Source organism: Oryzias melastigma, linkage group LG8 (genome assembly GCF_002922805.2).
Source record: "Oryzias melastigma strain HK-1 linkage group LG8, ASM292280v2, whole genome shotgun sequence".
Classification (NCBI taxonomy): Eukaryota; Metazoa; Chordata; class Actinopteri; order Beloniformes; family Adrianichthyidae; genus Oryzias; species Oryzias melastigma.
The window spans coordinates 8,748,629-8,761,102 of record NC_050519.1 but is presented as its reverse complement, the minus strand read 5'-3'; the positions used below and the strand labels follow the sequence as shown (position 1 = coordinate 8,761,102).

Here is a 12,474-nt window from a genome sequence, read left to right as displayed (position 1 = left end):
AAATATTTTACTTTTGGAGTCCACAAAACTAAAGTCTGCTGTTAGTTTTAGCTCAGCTCTTTGACCAAAACTGGATCTAAAGTTACTTTAGAAACATTTTCATTCAAAACTGTCCTTTAAAAGGGAATTTCACCAAAAAAAAAAAAAAAAGTAGACAGAAAAAATCTTTGCAGAATTCTGTCAAATTCTTTGAGCACAGCCTGACCTAAAATGATCAAAAGACACAATCATTTTGATCAAATTTATCAACTTTTATGTTAGTTTCTCCTATTTCATCCTTCACAGACAACACTGAATCCAATTCCTTAAACCTAATTTGATTAAAGTATGTTGCGCAGCGAAAACTATATATAAAAAAGAAGAATATTAATTACACTTAGTGTTGCTTAAATTGTAAAACAAAAAAAATGTAATATCTAATTTTAGAAGAGCCCAAATTAAACTGAATTTGTTTCTGGAAAAATGTTGTCCAGGGTGTTGTTACTTCACTGAGAATTCAGGTAGATTTGAGCACAACAAAATGGGAAATCGACGAAAACATTTATCAGATAATATATGTTATTTAAATCTTCATCCCAACAGACAAAACCTGTGATGGCGGCAGGAAGCTCATCTATATATTTAATTAAATATGTGAAAACTGTCCATGTTACTCACATTTGATCATTAACCAATAAACACTTAACACGATTAATGGATTTTAACTTTTTTTAAGTCAAGATTTGGTAACATTTGTCACATTTAGCTTTAATTTTATTACAATTTACAAAAAAAAAATGTAAAATGTTCGACATCATTTTTTTAATTTTAGGCAAAAAATATTTTAAATATATTCTGTATTTTAAAATATAAATATTTTTTGTTTTGTAGGAGGAAGCTACAGTCTCCTGATAAAATGTATGTATGCAATTGGATGATTGGATAATTATTTTAGGACACAACTGAATTTTTGAGGAGAAATCTGAAGCCCATACCACTGTGTGATCCAAATGTTTGGCTTGTTTGCATAACCGCTCCAATAGTGCTCAGAAAATGCAATGAATCACACAAACCACACACATATGATTCATGAATTTGATATTTTATTTTGCTTAACATTGAAACTCAAAGACAGCTTCTGCCCTTTTATTTTCGTGCTTTTTATCGATATTTCTCAGACAGAGCGAGGGACACTGCAGCCAGGAACTTATCCAAAGCCACATGGACCTCTGGGGTGAAGTCTTGGGGGAACATGATGGCCAAAACCACCAGGATGTTGTGAGAAAGAATCTGTCAAAACAAAAAGGGTTTGATGATTTTCTGCTTTATGGACAGAAATGTGCAATGTTCCACAAATCTCTGTCAGTACCTTAAAGTTGGCGGGATCCACTCTCAGGGTGAAGGCGTGCAGCTCACTGAGGTCCAGCAGACCTGAGGAGATGTCGTCGATTTTGGCCACAGCATCAGCGACTCCTCCCATCACAGTCTGCCCGTGCTTGTTCACCGGGGCAGAACCGGGGCTCAGGTCCGTCCAGTGGGCGAAGTAGGTCTTGGTCTGGGGGTACACCACCAGCATCCTGAAGAAACAGGACAGAATATGTAATCTGACAAAACTAGGAAGTAAAATTCCTGGAAGTAATCCATACCTGGACAGAGCGTCTGAGCCGATGGCGTCCGCCTGTCCAGACACTTTGGCCCAAAAGGTCTTGACTGCTGCCTTGTCCTTAGCGCTCAGACTCATCTCGAATCTTCTGTTGGTTGGAAGGTTGAGATAAATGCGAACATTTGAAGGGTTTTTATGGAAGAAACTGCCCAGAGACACACCCACTCCCCTGTCAGATATGAGCACTTTGAAGGCGTTTTATCTACTGAGAGATAAAGAATAAAATGACATTAAGGTCTAAAAAAAAATGCAAATTATCTTTTTTTTCATAGGGATCTGCACTTTGAATAAAAAAATAAATAAATGGGTCTTAAAATTTGTTCATTTACACAATAAAAAGAGGGATTTTTTTTCATTAGTTGCCAAAAATATTTAAAAAAAAATAAATTAAATTTGAGTTTTTTTTTTTTTTTTATTAAGAAACATTTTAAGTGCTAGTTTGGGACCTCACGGCAAAATTAAGTCCCTAAAGTTGTTTTCTTGTTTTTTATCCAAAAAAAAAAAAAAATCCAGTCACTAAAAAAAATGTAAAAAGCAAATATTTTAAAATATAACTTCATAAGAAAAAAAATTTGTAACATTTTCATTTAAAAAAATTACAATAAGATACCTTTCTTTCAATCATTTAATTTTTAATGGGTAACAATAAAGTCCAAAATCTAATACATTTTTTATCTGTTTTAGGTAATTTGAATAGTGTAGAGAAAAAACGTGATTTAAATGAGAAGATTTTACTAAACAAAAATTGGAAAAAAAAAGTTTGACCACTATTTTTTTTTAAATTCAGTCTTGTAAATCTGTTTTTTTTTACAAATGGTTAAGGTTAGATTAATAAAAAAAAATGTTTAACACATAAAGTCTCAAATTTTTCACAAAGGGGTATTTTGCTACATAAATTTCCAAAATAAGTAATATTTGGGGTTTTTTTCCCATTAAATGAACAGTTTAAGGGTGGACACCTTTTTAAATGTTCAATCAATACATGGTCAGCTCTGTCCACCTCCACCCATCTGATAACGGTGGGAGGAGCAGAAACGTATTCTTTAAAAGCTGAAAGAACCGTCTGACCATCCAGGACAAGTCGATTAACTGATCAAGCCAAAATGGTCACCTGGACAGACTTTGAGCGTGCAACCATCCAAGACATCTTCTCCAAGATAGATTATGATGTTGTGGGGTCTGCTGCTCTTTCCAGGTGAGACTTGAAATCTGCTAGATGAATATTATTCTCCTCTTTTTCTGTTTTTGCGATCCCTTTGTTTCCCCTCAGGTGTCTGATCGTCTACCCCTGGACTCAGAGGTACTTCGGCAGCTTTGGGAACCTCTACAATGCTGCAGCCATCAGCTCCAACCCCCGAGTTGCAGCTCATGGACGGGTTGTCCTGGGGGGCTTGGAAAAAGCTCTGCAGAACATGGATGACATCAAGCAGGCCTTTGCAGATCTGAGCGTGCTGCACTCTGAGAAGCTGCAGGTGGATCCTGACAATTTCAAGGTGAAGCTTCATTTATTCCAACAGTGCTCCTGTGCTGGTTTATGTTGCTTCATTATCTGATGTGTGTTTTTTTTATTATTGCAGCTCCTGGCCGACTGCCTGACCATTGTCGTTGCCTCTCAGCTTGGTAAAAGCTTCACACCGGAGGTCCATGCAGCTTTTGCAAAGTTCCTGGCTGTGGTGGTGGCAGCTCTCAGGAAGCAGTACCACTAGAGCACTGCCACAGAAGCTAAAATCTGTCTCTGTTTCTGTCTTTGGCTAAATAAAACAATATGAACAACTTTTGTGAGTCTCTGGTTGTGTCACAGGTCTATATAAAGAAATAGAACAAAATTTAAAGCCACCTTGAAATATTGGAAAAAAGTATTTTCTCTCTTTAGTTTAAAAATAATGTAACTGGAAATTCTAGTTTAAGTCACAACCACAAATATGCATCACTGCCACGTTGTGCAAATTCAAAATATTAAATAAAGTTATACAACACATAAAATATTTACAATATTTTTTGATTAGAGCTAAAAATTAGAGCTGAAAATCACCTTTTTGTGTGTTCGTGTTCAAAACATGTCAAAAGTAAAAGCATGAATTAGAATCTCCCTATGAAATTCAAAATGTGAATCTTTTTCTACCTACAAACTGTCAAACTGTTTGATTTTACAAGTTTATATCACTTTAGTAACTTTGTGCTATTAATTATTATTTTTATTTAAGAAACGTGAACTTTGCCAAGCAACATCTGGGTCAAATATTAACAAGTTTTGGACCCAAATTGTGTTTGTTGAGATGCAAAGTGTGGAAGCCATGAGAGCAAAACTTAGATTTTGTGCTGCAAAAAACAAATTATGAACCAAAATTTAATTTAGATAGCTTCCCAAATTGTCTTTTAAATAATAAAAACATTTAACATATTTTTTTCCAAAAGATTACAAATACAAAAGCAAATTATACATTTCATCTGACATCTTTTTTTTTCTTAGTTTGCAAAAAGTGAGATTTCAACTATATCATGCATAAAAAAGTCATTTAAAAATGTATGAAACGGTTTGCCTCAGAAACAGACGAGCTGGTGGCGCACCTTCATCCTGCGCTCAGCAGATCCGTTTCTTTCTGACGTCAATAAAGCGTCAGATTGATCCACAGTTTGCTCATATCTCCCTAAATGCTCAGTTTCACCCTTCTCTTGAAGGGGATAAGAGGTCCAACACACCCCTCTGTTAACCATCATGACCAACAGTCACATTGATTTTTTTACTAAAAACATTTTAGTGTGCATCAGGAGCCAAAAAATAGCCCAGAAATAAAACAATTATTTATAATCTGACATTCAAAATCCCCAAAAAGGTTCTTGAAAAATCAATGAAAGATCAAAACTCCTTAGAAACTTTTTTGTTTGACTAAAAGAGCAATTTTTTAATTAAACAGCCAACAACCAAAGACACCAATAACATTTTCAAAACATATTTTTTTTTAAGATGCAATAAAAATAAATACATAAAAATAGCAGATTACTTATTGTAAACTTAAAACAATAATTCCACAGAAGGAACTCACTTGTTCTAATTAAACTGTATCAAAATGAACCTGATGATGGTTTAACTGTCAGAAATAGGAATTAGGAATTTCACATTTAGACGTCTGCGATCTGCAATCCAATTATAAATAGGAAAGGTTTTTCTCAAAAAATTGGGGTGGCCAAAAAATATACAGATGACAAAGTTTATTTACAAGCTATGGTCAGATCCCAACTGGGCCAAAAAGCATTCTTCCTTCTTCATTTAGTAAAATAAAAAAGAAATGCCTATTTTACAAATGATTATTTTGTCTCTTAATTTCAACATGGATTTGGGGATAGCTATTGGTTGATAAACAGTATATTACTTGTAACATATTGTATAAAAAATACTATTTTCCAGCTTTTTTTTTTTTTACATTTTTGTGCATTGGATCTTTTTTTATTTGCACATCGTTTCAGACATTAGCTTTTAAGAAGGTAGAGTTCCAACTGAGATAAAAATTGACAGATTTAATTAGGAAACATGAAAAAAAATCTAAAAAATTGCAATTCTCTGAAGTAAAATCAAGACATAATTTATTTTCAAACAAGAAAATATGCATTTAAAAAAGCGTATTTTCATTGTGTTCTCATTACTGACAACACTGTGAAGGTACTATTTGTAATTTAGTTGTGTTGTTTAAAGTAGACCACAGAAATAAACTTTAGATACTAACTTGAATAATAAAGTTAATTAAAAGTATATATCTGGTTAAAAAATGTAATGTTTGTCAAAATGTTGACATTTTTTTTAATTCAGCAAAAGTTTTTGTCTTTTTTTCTGATGGAAACAGATTATCAGCAAATAATGTACAGTAACATTTTTCCTTAACCTTAATGCTGAAGAGAACTTTTCTTAAAAAAGGTTTTAAGGGAGCATTTTAGCAGTTATTTCTGTATTAGGAAGGAAGCCTTTTGTTCAGAAATTACTAGGAAATCCAAATACAATGTAGAAAAAGTTCTTTGTTTTATCTGACTAATTTCTTTACATTTTTTAAATCAAATTATTATTTAAGTTGTTTAGGAAACTGTTTAAAAAGGCAAGTTTTACATAAATTATATGTTTAGGCTTTTTTAACTAGCCAACTATCGATATTTTGGTTTAAATAAAAATAAATTAATCATAAAGTCTCTTGATTTTCCAAACAGACTAACTCAAAGACATAGCTGGTTGCTGCACATGTTTATTGATTTATTATTCAGAGTTTTCAGAACAAGTCATGTGACAGTCTTCTGTCTAGTGGTACTGCTTCCTCAGGGCGGCCACCACCACGTCCAGGAACTTCTGGAAAGCGGCGTGGACGTCAGGCGTGAAGCTTTTCCCCAGATTGGAAGCAACCACGATGGTCAGGCAGTCGGCCAGGAGCTGCAGAGATAACATCGGTTACAAAGCAGCAAAAGCAGTGAAAACAGATCAGTTAGAAAACAGGATTCGGCATCACCTTGAAATTATCAGGATCCACTTGCAGCTTCTCAGAGTGCAGCACACTCAGATCTGCATACGCCGGCTTGATGTTGTCCATGTTCTGCAGAGCTTTTTCTAAGCCCCCAATGACGACCTTTCCATGCGCCGCGACCTTGGGGTTGGAGCTGATGGCAGCGGCGTTGTAGAGGTTCCCGAAGCTGCCGAAGTACCTCTGAGTCCAGGGGTAGACGATCAGACACCTGAGGGAAGAGGAAGGAAACATCACTCCTCATTCATAAACAATTTCATTTTTCATGGAAAATTGACTTTAAAGCATCAATTACAAATAATTTGGTTTACAAAAAAAAAAGAGTGCAAAAATGAGCTAAAATTAAGAGATTACACTCACCTTGAAAGAGCCGCCGGCCCTACGACATCCTTATCAATCTTAGAGAAGATGTCCTGGATGGTGGCACGCTCGAAGTCTGACCATTTGACCATTTTGGCTGGGGTTTGTTCCACTTGTTGTGCGTGGATTGTGGGTTTGTGGTGTGCACCTTTTAAAGGGGAACCTTGAGCTCCTCCCAAAGCTGTCAGAAAGGTGGAGATGAACTGGCGGTTGGCCAAACCCTGATTTATGAACAAAAGATAAGAGCAAACGTGTAGCGCCTACATTCAAATATATTAAAAAAAAAAAATCAAATAAATTGTCCGTCTGAGCCTGTAAACAAAGTAAGTTAATTACTGGATTCATGCATTAACTCAACAGTGTTAACTTCATTATTAAACATTAATCTTTTTGAATACTGATCCCTATGCATAAAAGAAAAAGTCCGTCTGAGCTAAAAACCTAAAAAAGTTTAATATTTCCACGATTTATTTTAATTTTTTACAACATTTTATTTCAGGCATGATTAAGTAAACTTCAAAATTCTTGTGCTGACTTTTCTATTTTATAAAAAATATGTTGAATTTGAGCTATTATTGCTCTATGGCTTAACAGAATTTTTATCCATTCATTTAGTTATAAGTTAGTGTGGGTTGCTTTTGAAAATTATTTTTAATGTGCCCCTTTCTTATTTTTTTTTTGCTTTGTGAAGACAACATTTTGTTTATTTGTTAATTTGTTTTTTTAATTCCCATATTTGAGCCTTAATTGTGTTGTGCATTAAATATTGTGTCAAAAGAGAATACGCACACAGGAGGATAAATAACTTTGTTAAAATATTCAAAGATCTGGAATTTGGCTTCTGCTTTTCTCTGTTCCACTGACGTCATTCGTCTATCTGATGCTGCCTTGAGTTTATCGGTTGACCCAAACCCTGATGTCCTGCAGATTGTCCGGGTGTGTCCGGCCTTCTTTCCTGCATAAAACCCCCTCCACGCTCCGCACTCATCACGCCATTCAGAGCCGGAACTCAAAATGAGTCTCACAGCTAAAGACAAGGACGCCGTCAGGACCTTCTGGGCTAAGATCTCAGCCAAGGCGGACGATGTGGGCACAGATGCTCTCTCCAGGTAGGAGCGACCTCAGACTCACAGGTGTTCTTATATTTTTGTTTCCTCTTGTTCACCAGTGTTCCCTGTTTTCCTCAGGATGCTGGTGGTGTACCCCCAGACTAAGACGTACTTCGCCCATTGGAAGGACCTGAGCCCCGGCTCTGCTCCAGTAAAGAAACACGGGAAGACCGTCATTGGGGGAGTGACTGACGCTGTGGACAAAATCGATGCTCTATCATCAGGTCTGCTGAGCCTCAGTGAGCTGCACGCCTTCACCCTGAGAGTGGATCCTGCCAACTTCAAGGTGGGGATGTTTCTGAACTTATGATAAATCATTAAACATGCATGTGCAGAGCTTTTTTTTTTGTATTTTCACAGATCCTCGCTCATTGCATCCTGGTGGTGCTGGCCATGATGTTCCCCAGCGACTTCAGCCCAGAAGTGCACGTGGCCATGGACAAGTTCCTGGCTGCTTTGGCTCTGGCTCTGTCTGAGAAGTACAGATGAGCGGGAAAAATGCGAGCATGCGCAAACGTTCTCTGTCTGTCTGAATTTAAATAAATGATTTCATGCAGTTTATCTTGAGTCTTGTTTTACTTTGATAGTGAAGGGAAAAGATTTTTTCAAAATAAAGCACATACTAAAAACTATTATATCAGGATGCTCTGGATTTTAAAAGAAACTCAGACACAATAATCATTAATTTGCTTTTTTAAACAGCAAATTTGACATCACACATCACCTCAAGTAAAAAACTAAAACCGAAAAATATATTTTATTTATAAATCCACTGTGTTCTGATGACAAAAACTTGGATGTTTTCTTTATTGTAATCGCGCCATTATGTGAACATATATCAACAATTTGATTTAACACTAGAGAAAAACTACGTTTTACACAATCATCTATTACTGTTGTGGTGTATTTTTAATGTGTATATCAAAACTACAGTAACTGGATAGTACATGACCAGGACAATGTTGTGGGATCAGAATCTGATCAATGTAACACAAGAATTACATCTTATCGAATAAATCTTAAAACATTAACATTTAAAATATCAAAAAATAATCCTATGCTTGGTTCTTACCTTGAAGTTGGCAGGGTCCACCCGGAGCTTGAAAGCATGCAGCTCGCTCAGTTTGGCCAAACCACTGATGAGGTCATCTATCTTTGAAATGGCGTCTCCAATGGCCGCCATGATGGTGGCGCCATGCTTCTTCACCTGAGCGGAGTCGGGGATCAGGTCAGACCAGTGGGAAAAGTAGGTCTTGGTCTGGGGATACACAACCAGCATTCTAAATAAAAAATATATATATATATATATATTTTTTAAAAAGAACACATGACAAATAACAAATGTGATGGTTCACTTAATTTTTTTTTTTAAATAAAACCCCATGAAATCTAAAAACACATCTCCATGAATCCAAAAGTTCCTCAGCCAAATTCTGAGATAAAAGAAACCACACCCTCTTCTGAAACATTTAAGTTACTTTGGATGATCAAAATGATTACCGGACTTTATGAAAACATGTTTCGCATAAGAAAATATTATTTTTGTTTTCTGGTTACTTTATTATGAACATCTCAATGAATATTTGTCTATTTATCATTGTTCGGAAAAACAGAAAATATTCCAGTTTTGATGTAATCATAATATTAGAAGAAGAGGAATTAAAAATGTTTATGTCACTTAAAAAAAATGAAATTAGTTTACAAACTTTAATACATTTTTTTTTACTTAATTTTAAGATGTTATGGCAAAAACTTATAATTTATTTAGCAAGCAAATACATTCTCTTACTAATTTTATTTGATTGCATTACCTTATGAGTAAATAAATAACTTATATAAAGCATATTATTTCTTATCAATAATTTCCATATCAACAAAGATCTTATCACGTTGGGTAACAACCCAGAATCTTATCCACTCTTACATGAAAAAACTGTTATTCCTGTAAGAATACTTTATTATTATTATTTTAAGGGGTCTTATTATTTGACAATGCTACTTGCACACTCAAAACTCAATGGTCAAAAATAAAAGAGACTGACTTTTGATTTTTGAGTTTATATTAACTCAGGAAAAGAACAAAAATAGGTTAAAAAATGAAACAACTACAACCCAAAAATTGGTATTGCTCAAAAAAGAAAACCATACTATAGTTCAACAAGAATAACCCAAAAATTAGGTTGAAGAAATAACCCAGGTGTCTTTAAAAGTGTGGTTGTAGTTATACTTACCTGAACACAACTCTAAATAAAATTAAATTCTGGAGTTCGCCTTCTAGCTGATGTGGACTGAATAAACTCTTTCAGGAAGTTTATTTCACAATGCTTTTATTGGTAATGTTTGAACACAATACAATTACAGTCAAGCCCAGACAACAAGCGCACAGGCGAGCAAAAAAAAAAAAATAAATAAATAAAAACTAAAAGTCAAATACTTTTAGATTCATATAAGGATTCTGCAATTTTGGTTATCACTTCTTTCAGATCTGAGGAAAAAAAACTTGAAATTCCCTACTACATAAAATGTAGGTGTAGAAGTGAGGATTTAATAGTCATACATTTTTAGAAGGATAATTTAAAATCAAAGATGGTTATGATGAAGCACAGAAATGCTGTGTTTGCTGTGGTGATGGACATATTGACGGATGATGTTTGACAAAAATCTCCAAGACAATCGAGACAACAACGAGGTTATAGGGAGCAGAGGTGAAGAAGGCGGACGATTCTAGGTGCTGTCAAGTGTGAGAAATGTGCAAGAAGGATGGAGCAGGTGGAGCAAGGTGTGAGACGTGTCACGAAAAGACTGCAAGAATGAAAGAAAACAATATGAAAGGTGGTGGTGGGAGCAGTGATGCTTTGTGGCCACAGATGATAAGAAGTGAGGCTTAATAATTAAAATCTTATATATTATTGTAAATAAGCTAAAAACTAACATTAAAAATACAAATAAAAACATAAAAATCCAGCAAAGCTGGGCGGAACCTTTGACCAACGTCTTTTCGCCTAGCCGAGCAATTTTAGAGGTGACACAAAACAATCTCAGCAGTAGCAGATGGATGAGTGGTAATAATAATAGAAACACAAGCTTACTATCACAAATGAGAGCCGATATTTTTTAGTTATATGTGTTTATTCCTATACGAAACTCTATTTAAACAAGCTACCAGTTGTTGTTTGTGTTTTTGGAAAGTGTTAGCCGCCGTAAGATTAGCTAGCATGCTAACATGATGCCTAGCCCTTCAGACGGGTTACCGGACGAGCGAGGGTCCATGTATAGTCAGTCCCAGAGTAACGTAAACACAAGTGGAGACAAAACAAGTCCCATCAGTGTTATCCTGGTCAGTTCTGGCAGCAGAGGGAACAAACTTCTTTTTCGCTACCCATTCCAAAGAGTCGCTGAAAGTCCATCTTCTCTCACAGGTAGGACAGGGACATCATTTCATCACTTAGTCGGAGCCCTCTTCATCTATAGTTGACCTTTCACTTAACAAGATAAACCCACATTACATTAATAAATCAATTCATATTATAGATAGAATGTGTTTATTTTATTAATGTTTATTCTTGTGCCTGACTATTTTAAACTGGATGCAACTAACTTAAATATAGGATGCAGCCATACATTTAGCTTAAAACTGTTTACTCCATTTTTTTCATGTGTTATTCTAATTACAATCATGATCAAATTTTAGCAGTTAAAGGAACCGAACTGAAAATTCAATCCTAGTAGATGATAGTATATAATGCCTAATGTGATGTCAAATTTTAATTAGAAAATATATCTTTAAAAAGATGCAAACGTTTATTCTTTTGTCGACTTGGTAAATCGGTGCAATCTTTGCCTAACCGGCTGTGATGATTTCCCTCAAGCAAAACAGCGGAATCCATATGCACTGAACACAACAGTGGACACGCTGGAGGATCAGGATGGAGACTCCAGGTATGTTTGCTCATCGTTGGACATGTATGGTTCCAACATGTATAAGTACTGATGCAAACTTTTATTTTATGGATTATTCAAGTAATATGTAGTTTATTCTTGAAGTGGTTTGGTGTAGCACCTAAGGCTTTTGTGGTACAGACTTCTGAGTCAAGGGTAAATAAAAAGCAGATTATCCTACATTTCTGCTTCTCTTTTTATCCGTTTTTCCTCAGATTAAATAAATATTTTTGCATTACAGAACAATATTAAAGCTGTTTTGTAGCATTTATGTAAAAAAAATCAGATTTGAGATGATATAGAGCAGCTATTGTAGGGCTGGGCAATAAATGGATTTTATTCATGAATTTAACTTTATTTTGGGAAAAATCTATATTTTATTTTCCCAGTACTCTGCTCTCTAGGCTGGGTTCAGAATTAGATTATCCCACCTATTTCTCACTACACGTTGATGTTAAAATGGCAGCTAGCAAAGAGGAGCTAGTTCCCATAGCAGGAACAGCTTTTTAATTTTTATGGAGCTGGTTCAGTTTTGTGACTTCAGACTTGAAGCATCAAACTGTGAAATCTTTTTTAAGGCTTTTGCTGCTAGTAAAATTGAGAGTCTAACAAATTGATTTCAACACCTGAAACAGAGACACTCTTTGGGGTGGGAGAAAGGTTTCTCATTACGAGATGCTCTAGCTAGCAGCATCTGACAAAACAGCCTTTTTTTTTAAACAAACTTTTTAGATGTAGTTGCACTTTGTGTTCAGGCAAACTTCCAAATTAGATGTTAAAATAAAATAGTTTTTGTTAAATGTATTATGTCATTTGTACGGAGCCCCTAAAGGGACATCAGAAAAAAAAAAAAATTAAGTAAAAAAAAAATAAATAAAAAATACTAACTGGTGCGCACCACTTACTATCTGGTGGGCACCACTTA

General features: G+C 35.0%; 5 protein-coding genes across 10 annotated transcripts in view; 3 read left to right on the top strand and 2 right to left on the bottom strand.

Annotated features, from left to right (window-relative positions):
- Positions 1-877: 877 nt before the first annotated feature.
- LOC112146448 (hemoglobin embryonic subunit alpha) lies at positions 878-1,936 on the bottom strand. Of its 2 annotated transcripts, XM_024272281.2 has the most exons (3): positions 1,626-1,931; positions 1,349-1,556; positions 886-1,269 (listed from the first exon to the last, which is right to left on the bottom strand). In XM_024272281.2, exons 1-3 carry the CDS (start codon positions 1,718-1,720, stop codon positions 1,141-1,143), a joined length of 432 nt encoding a protein of 143 aa, XP_024128049.1. In that variant the 5' UTR covers positions 1,721-1,931; the 3' UTR covers positions 886-1,140. The 2 variants fall into 2 exon arrangements, with proteins under 2 accessions (XP_036069099.1, XP_024128049.1); XM_036213206.1 differs by having other exon boundaries at positions 878-1,269; positions 1,349-1,936.
- Positions 1,937-2,283: 347 nt separating this feature from the next.
- LOC112146446 (hemoglobin subunit beta) lies at positions 2,284-3,408 on the top strand. The gene is made up of 3 exons (XM_024272279.2): positions 2,284-2,837; positions 2,913-3,135; positions 3,220-3,408. The coding sequence occupies exons 1-3, from the start codon at positions 2,746-2,748 to the stop codon at positions 3,346-3,348; spliced, it is 444 nt and encodes a 147-aa protein (XP_024128047.1). The 5' UTR covers positions 2,284-2,745; the 3' UTR covers positions 3,349-3,408.
- A 2,448-nt stretch (positions 3,409-5,856) lies between these two features.
- On the bottom strand, positions 5,857-9,135 carry LOC112146444 (hemoglobin subunit beta-2). Of its 3 annotated transcripts, none has more exons than XM_024272273.2 (4): positions 8,683-9,135; positions 6,502-6,722; positions 6,130-6,352; positions 5,857-6,053 (listed from the first exon to the last, which is right to left on the bottom strand). In XM_024272273.2, exons 1-4 carry the CDS (start codon positions 8,887-8,889, stop codon positions 5,925-5,927), a joined length of 780 nt encoding a protein of 259 aa, XP_024128041.1. In that variant the 5' UTR covers positions 8,890-9,135; the 3' UTR covers positions 5,857-5,924. The 3 variants fall into 3 exon arrangements, with proteins under 3 accessions (XP_024128041.1, XP_024128042.1, XP_036069098.1); XM_024272274.2 differs by having other exon boundaries at positions 8,818-8,889; XM_036213205.1 differs by having other exon boundaries at positions 6,502-6,682; positions 8,683-8,818.
- Positions 6,720-8,290, top strand: LOC112146447 (hemoglobin embryonic subunit alpha). Its single transcript, XM_024272280.2, has 3 exons — positions 6,720-7,610; positions 7,689-7,896; positions 7,971-8,290. The coding sequence occupies exons 1-3, from the start codon at positions 7,516-7,518 to the stop codon at positions 8,097-8,099; spliced, it is 432 nt and encodes a 143-aa protein (XP_024128048.1). The 5' UTR covers positions 6,720-7,515; the 3' UTR covers positions 8,100-8,290.
- A 214-nt stretch (positions 9,136-9,349) lies between the features above and the next one.
- Positions 9,350-12,474, top strand: part of nprl3 (NPR3-like, GATOR1 complex subunit) — an 11,539-nt gene continuing 8,414 nt past the window's right edge. Inside the window, exons 1-2 of one of the 3 annotated variants that reach the window (XM_024272266.2) lie at positions 9,350-11,029; positions 11,480-11,549. In XM_024272266.2, coding sequence (XP_024128034.1) covers positions 10,834-11,029; positions 11,480-11,549 — 266 coding nt within the window. In that variant the 5' untranslated portion in view covers positions 9,350-10,833. The remainder of the gene's footprint in view (positions 11,030-11,479; positions 11,550-12,474) is intronic. The other 2 variants (XM_024272267.2, XM_024272268.2) reach the window with 2 other exon arrangements.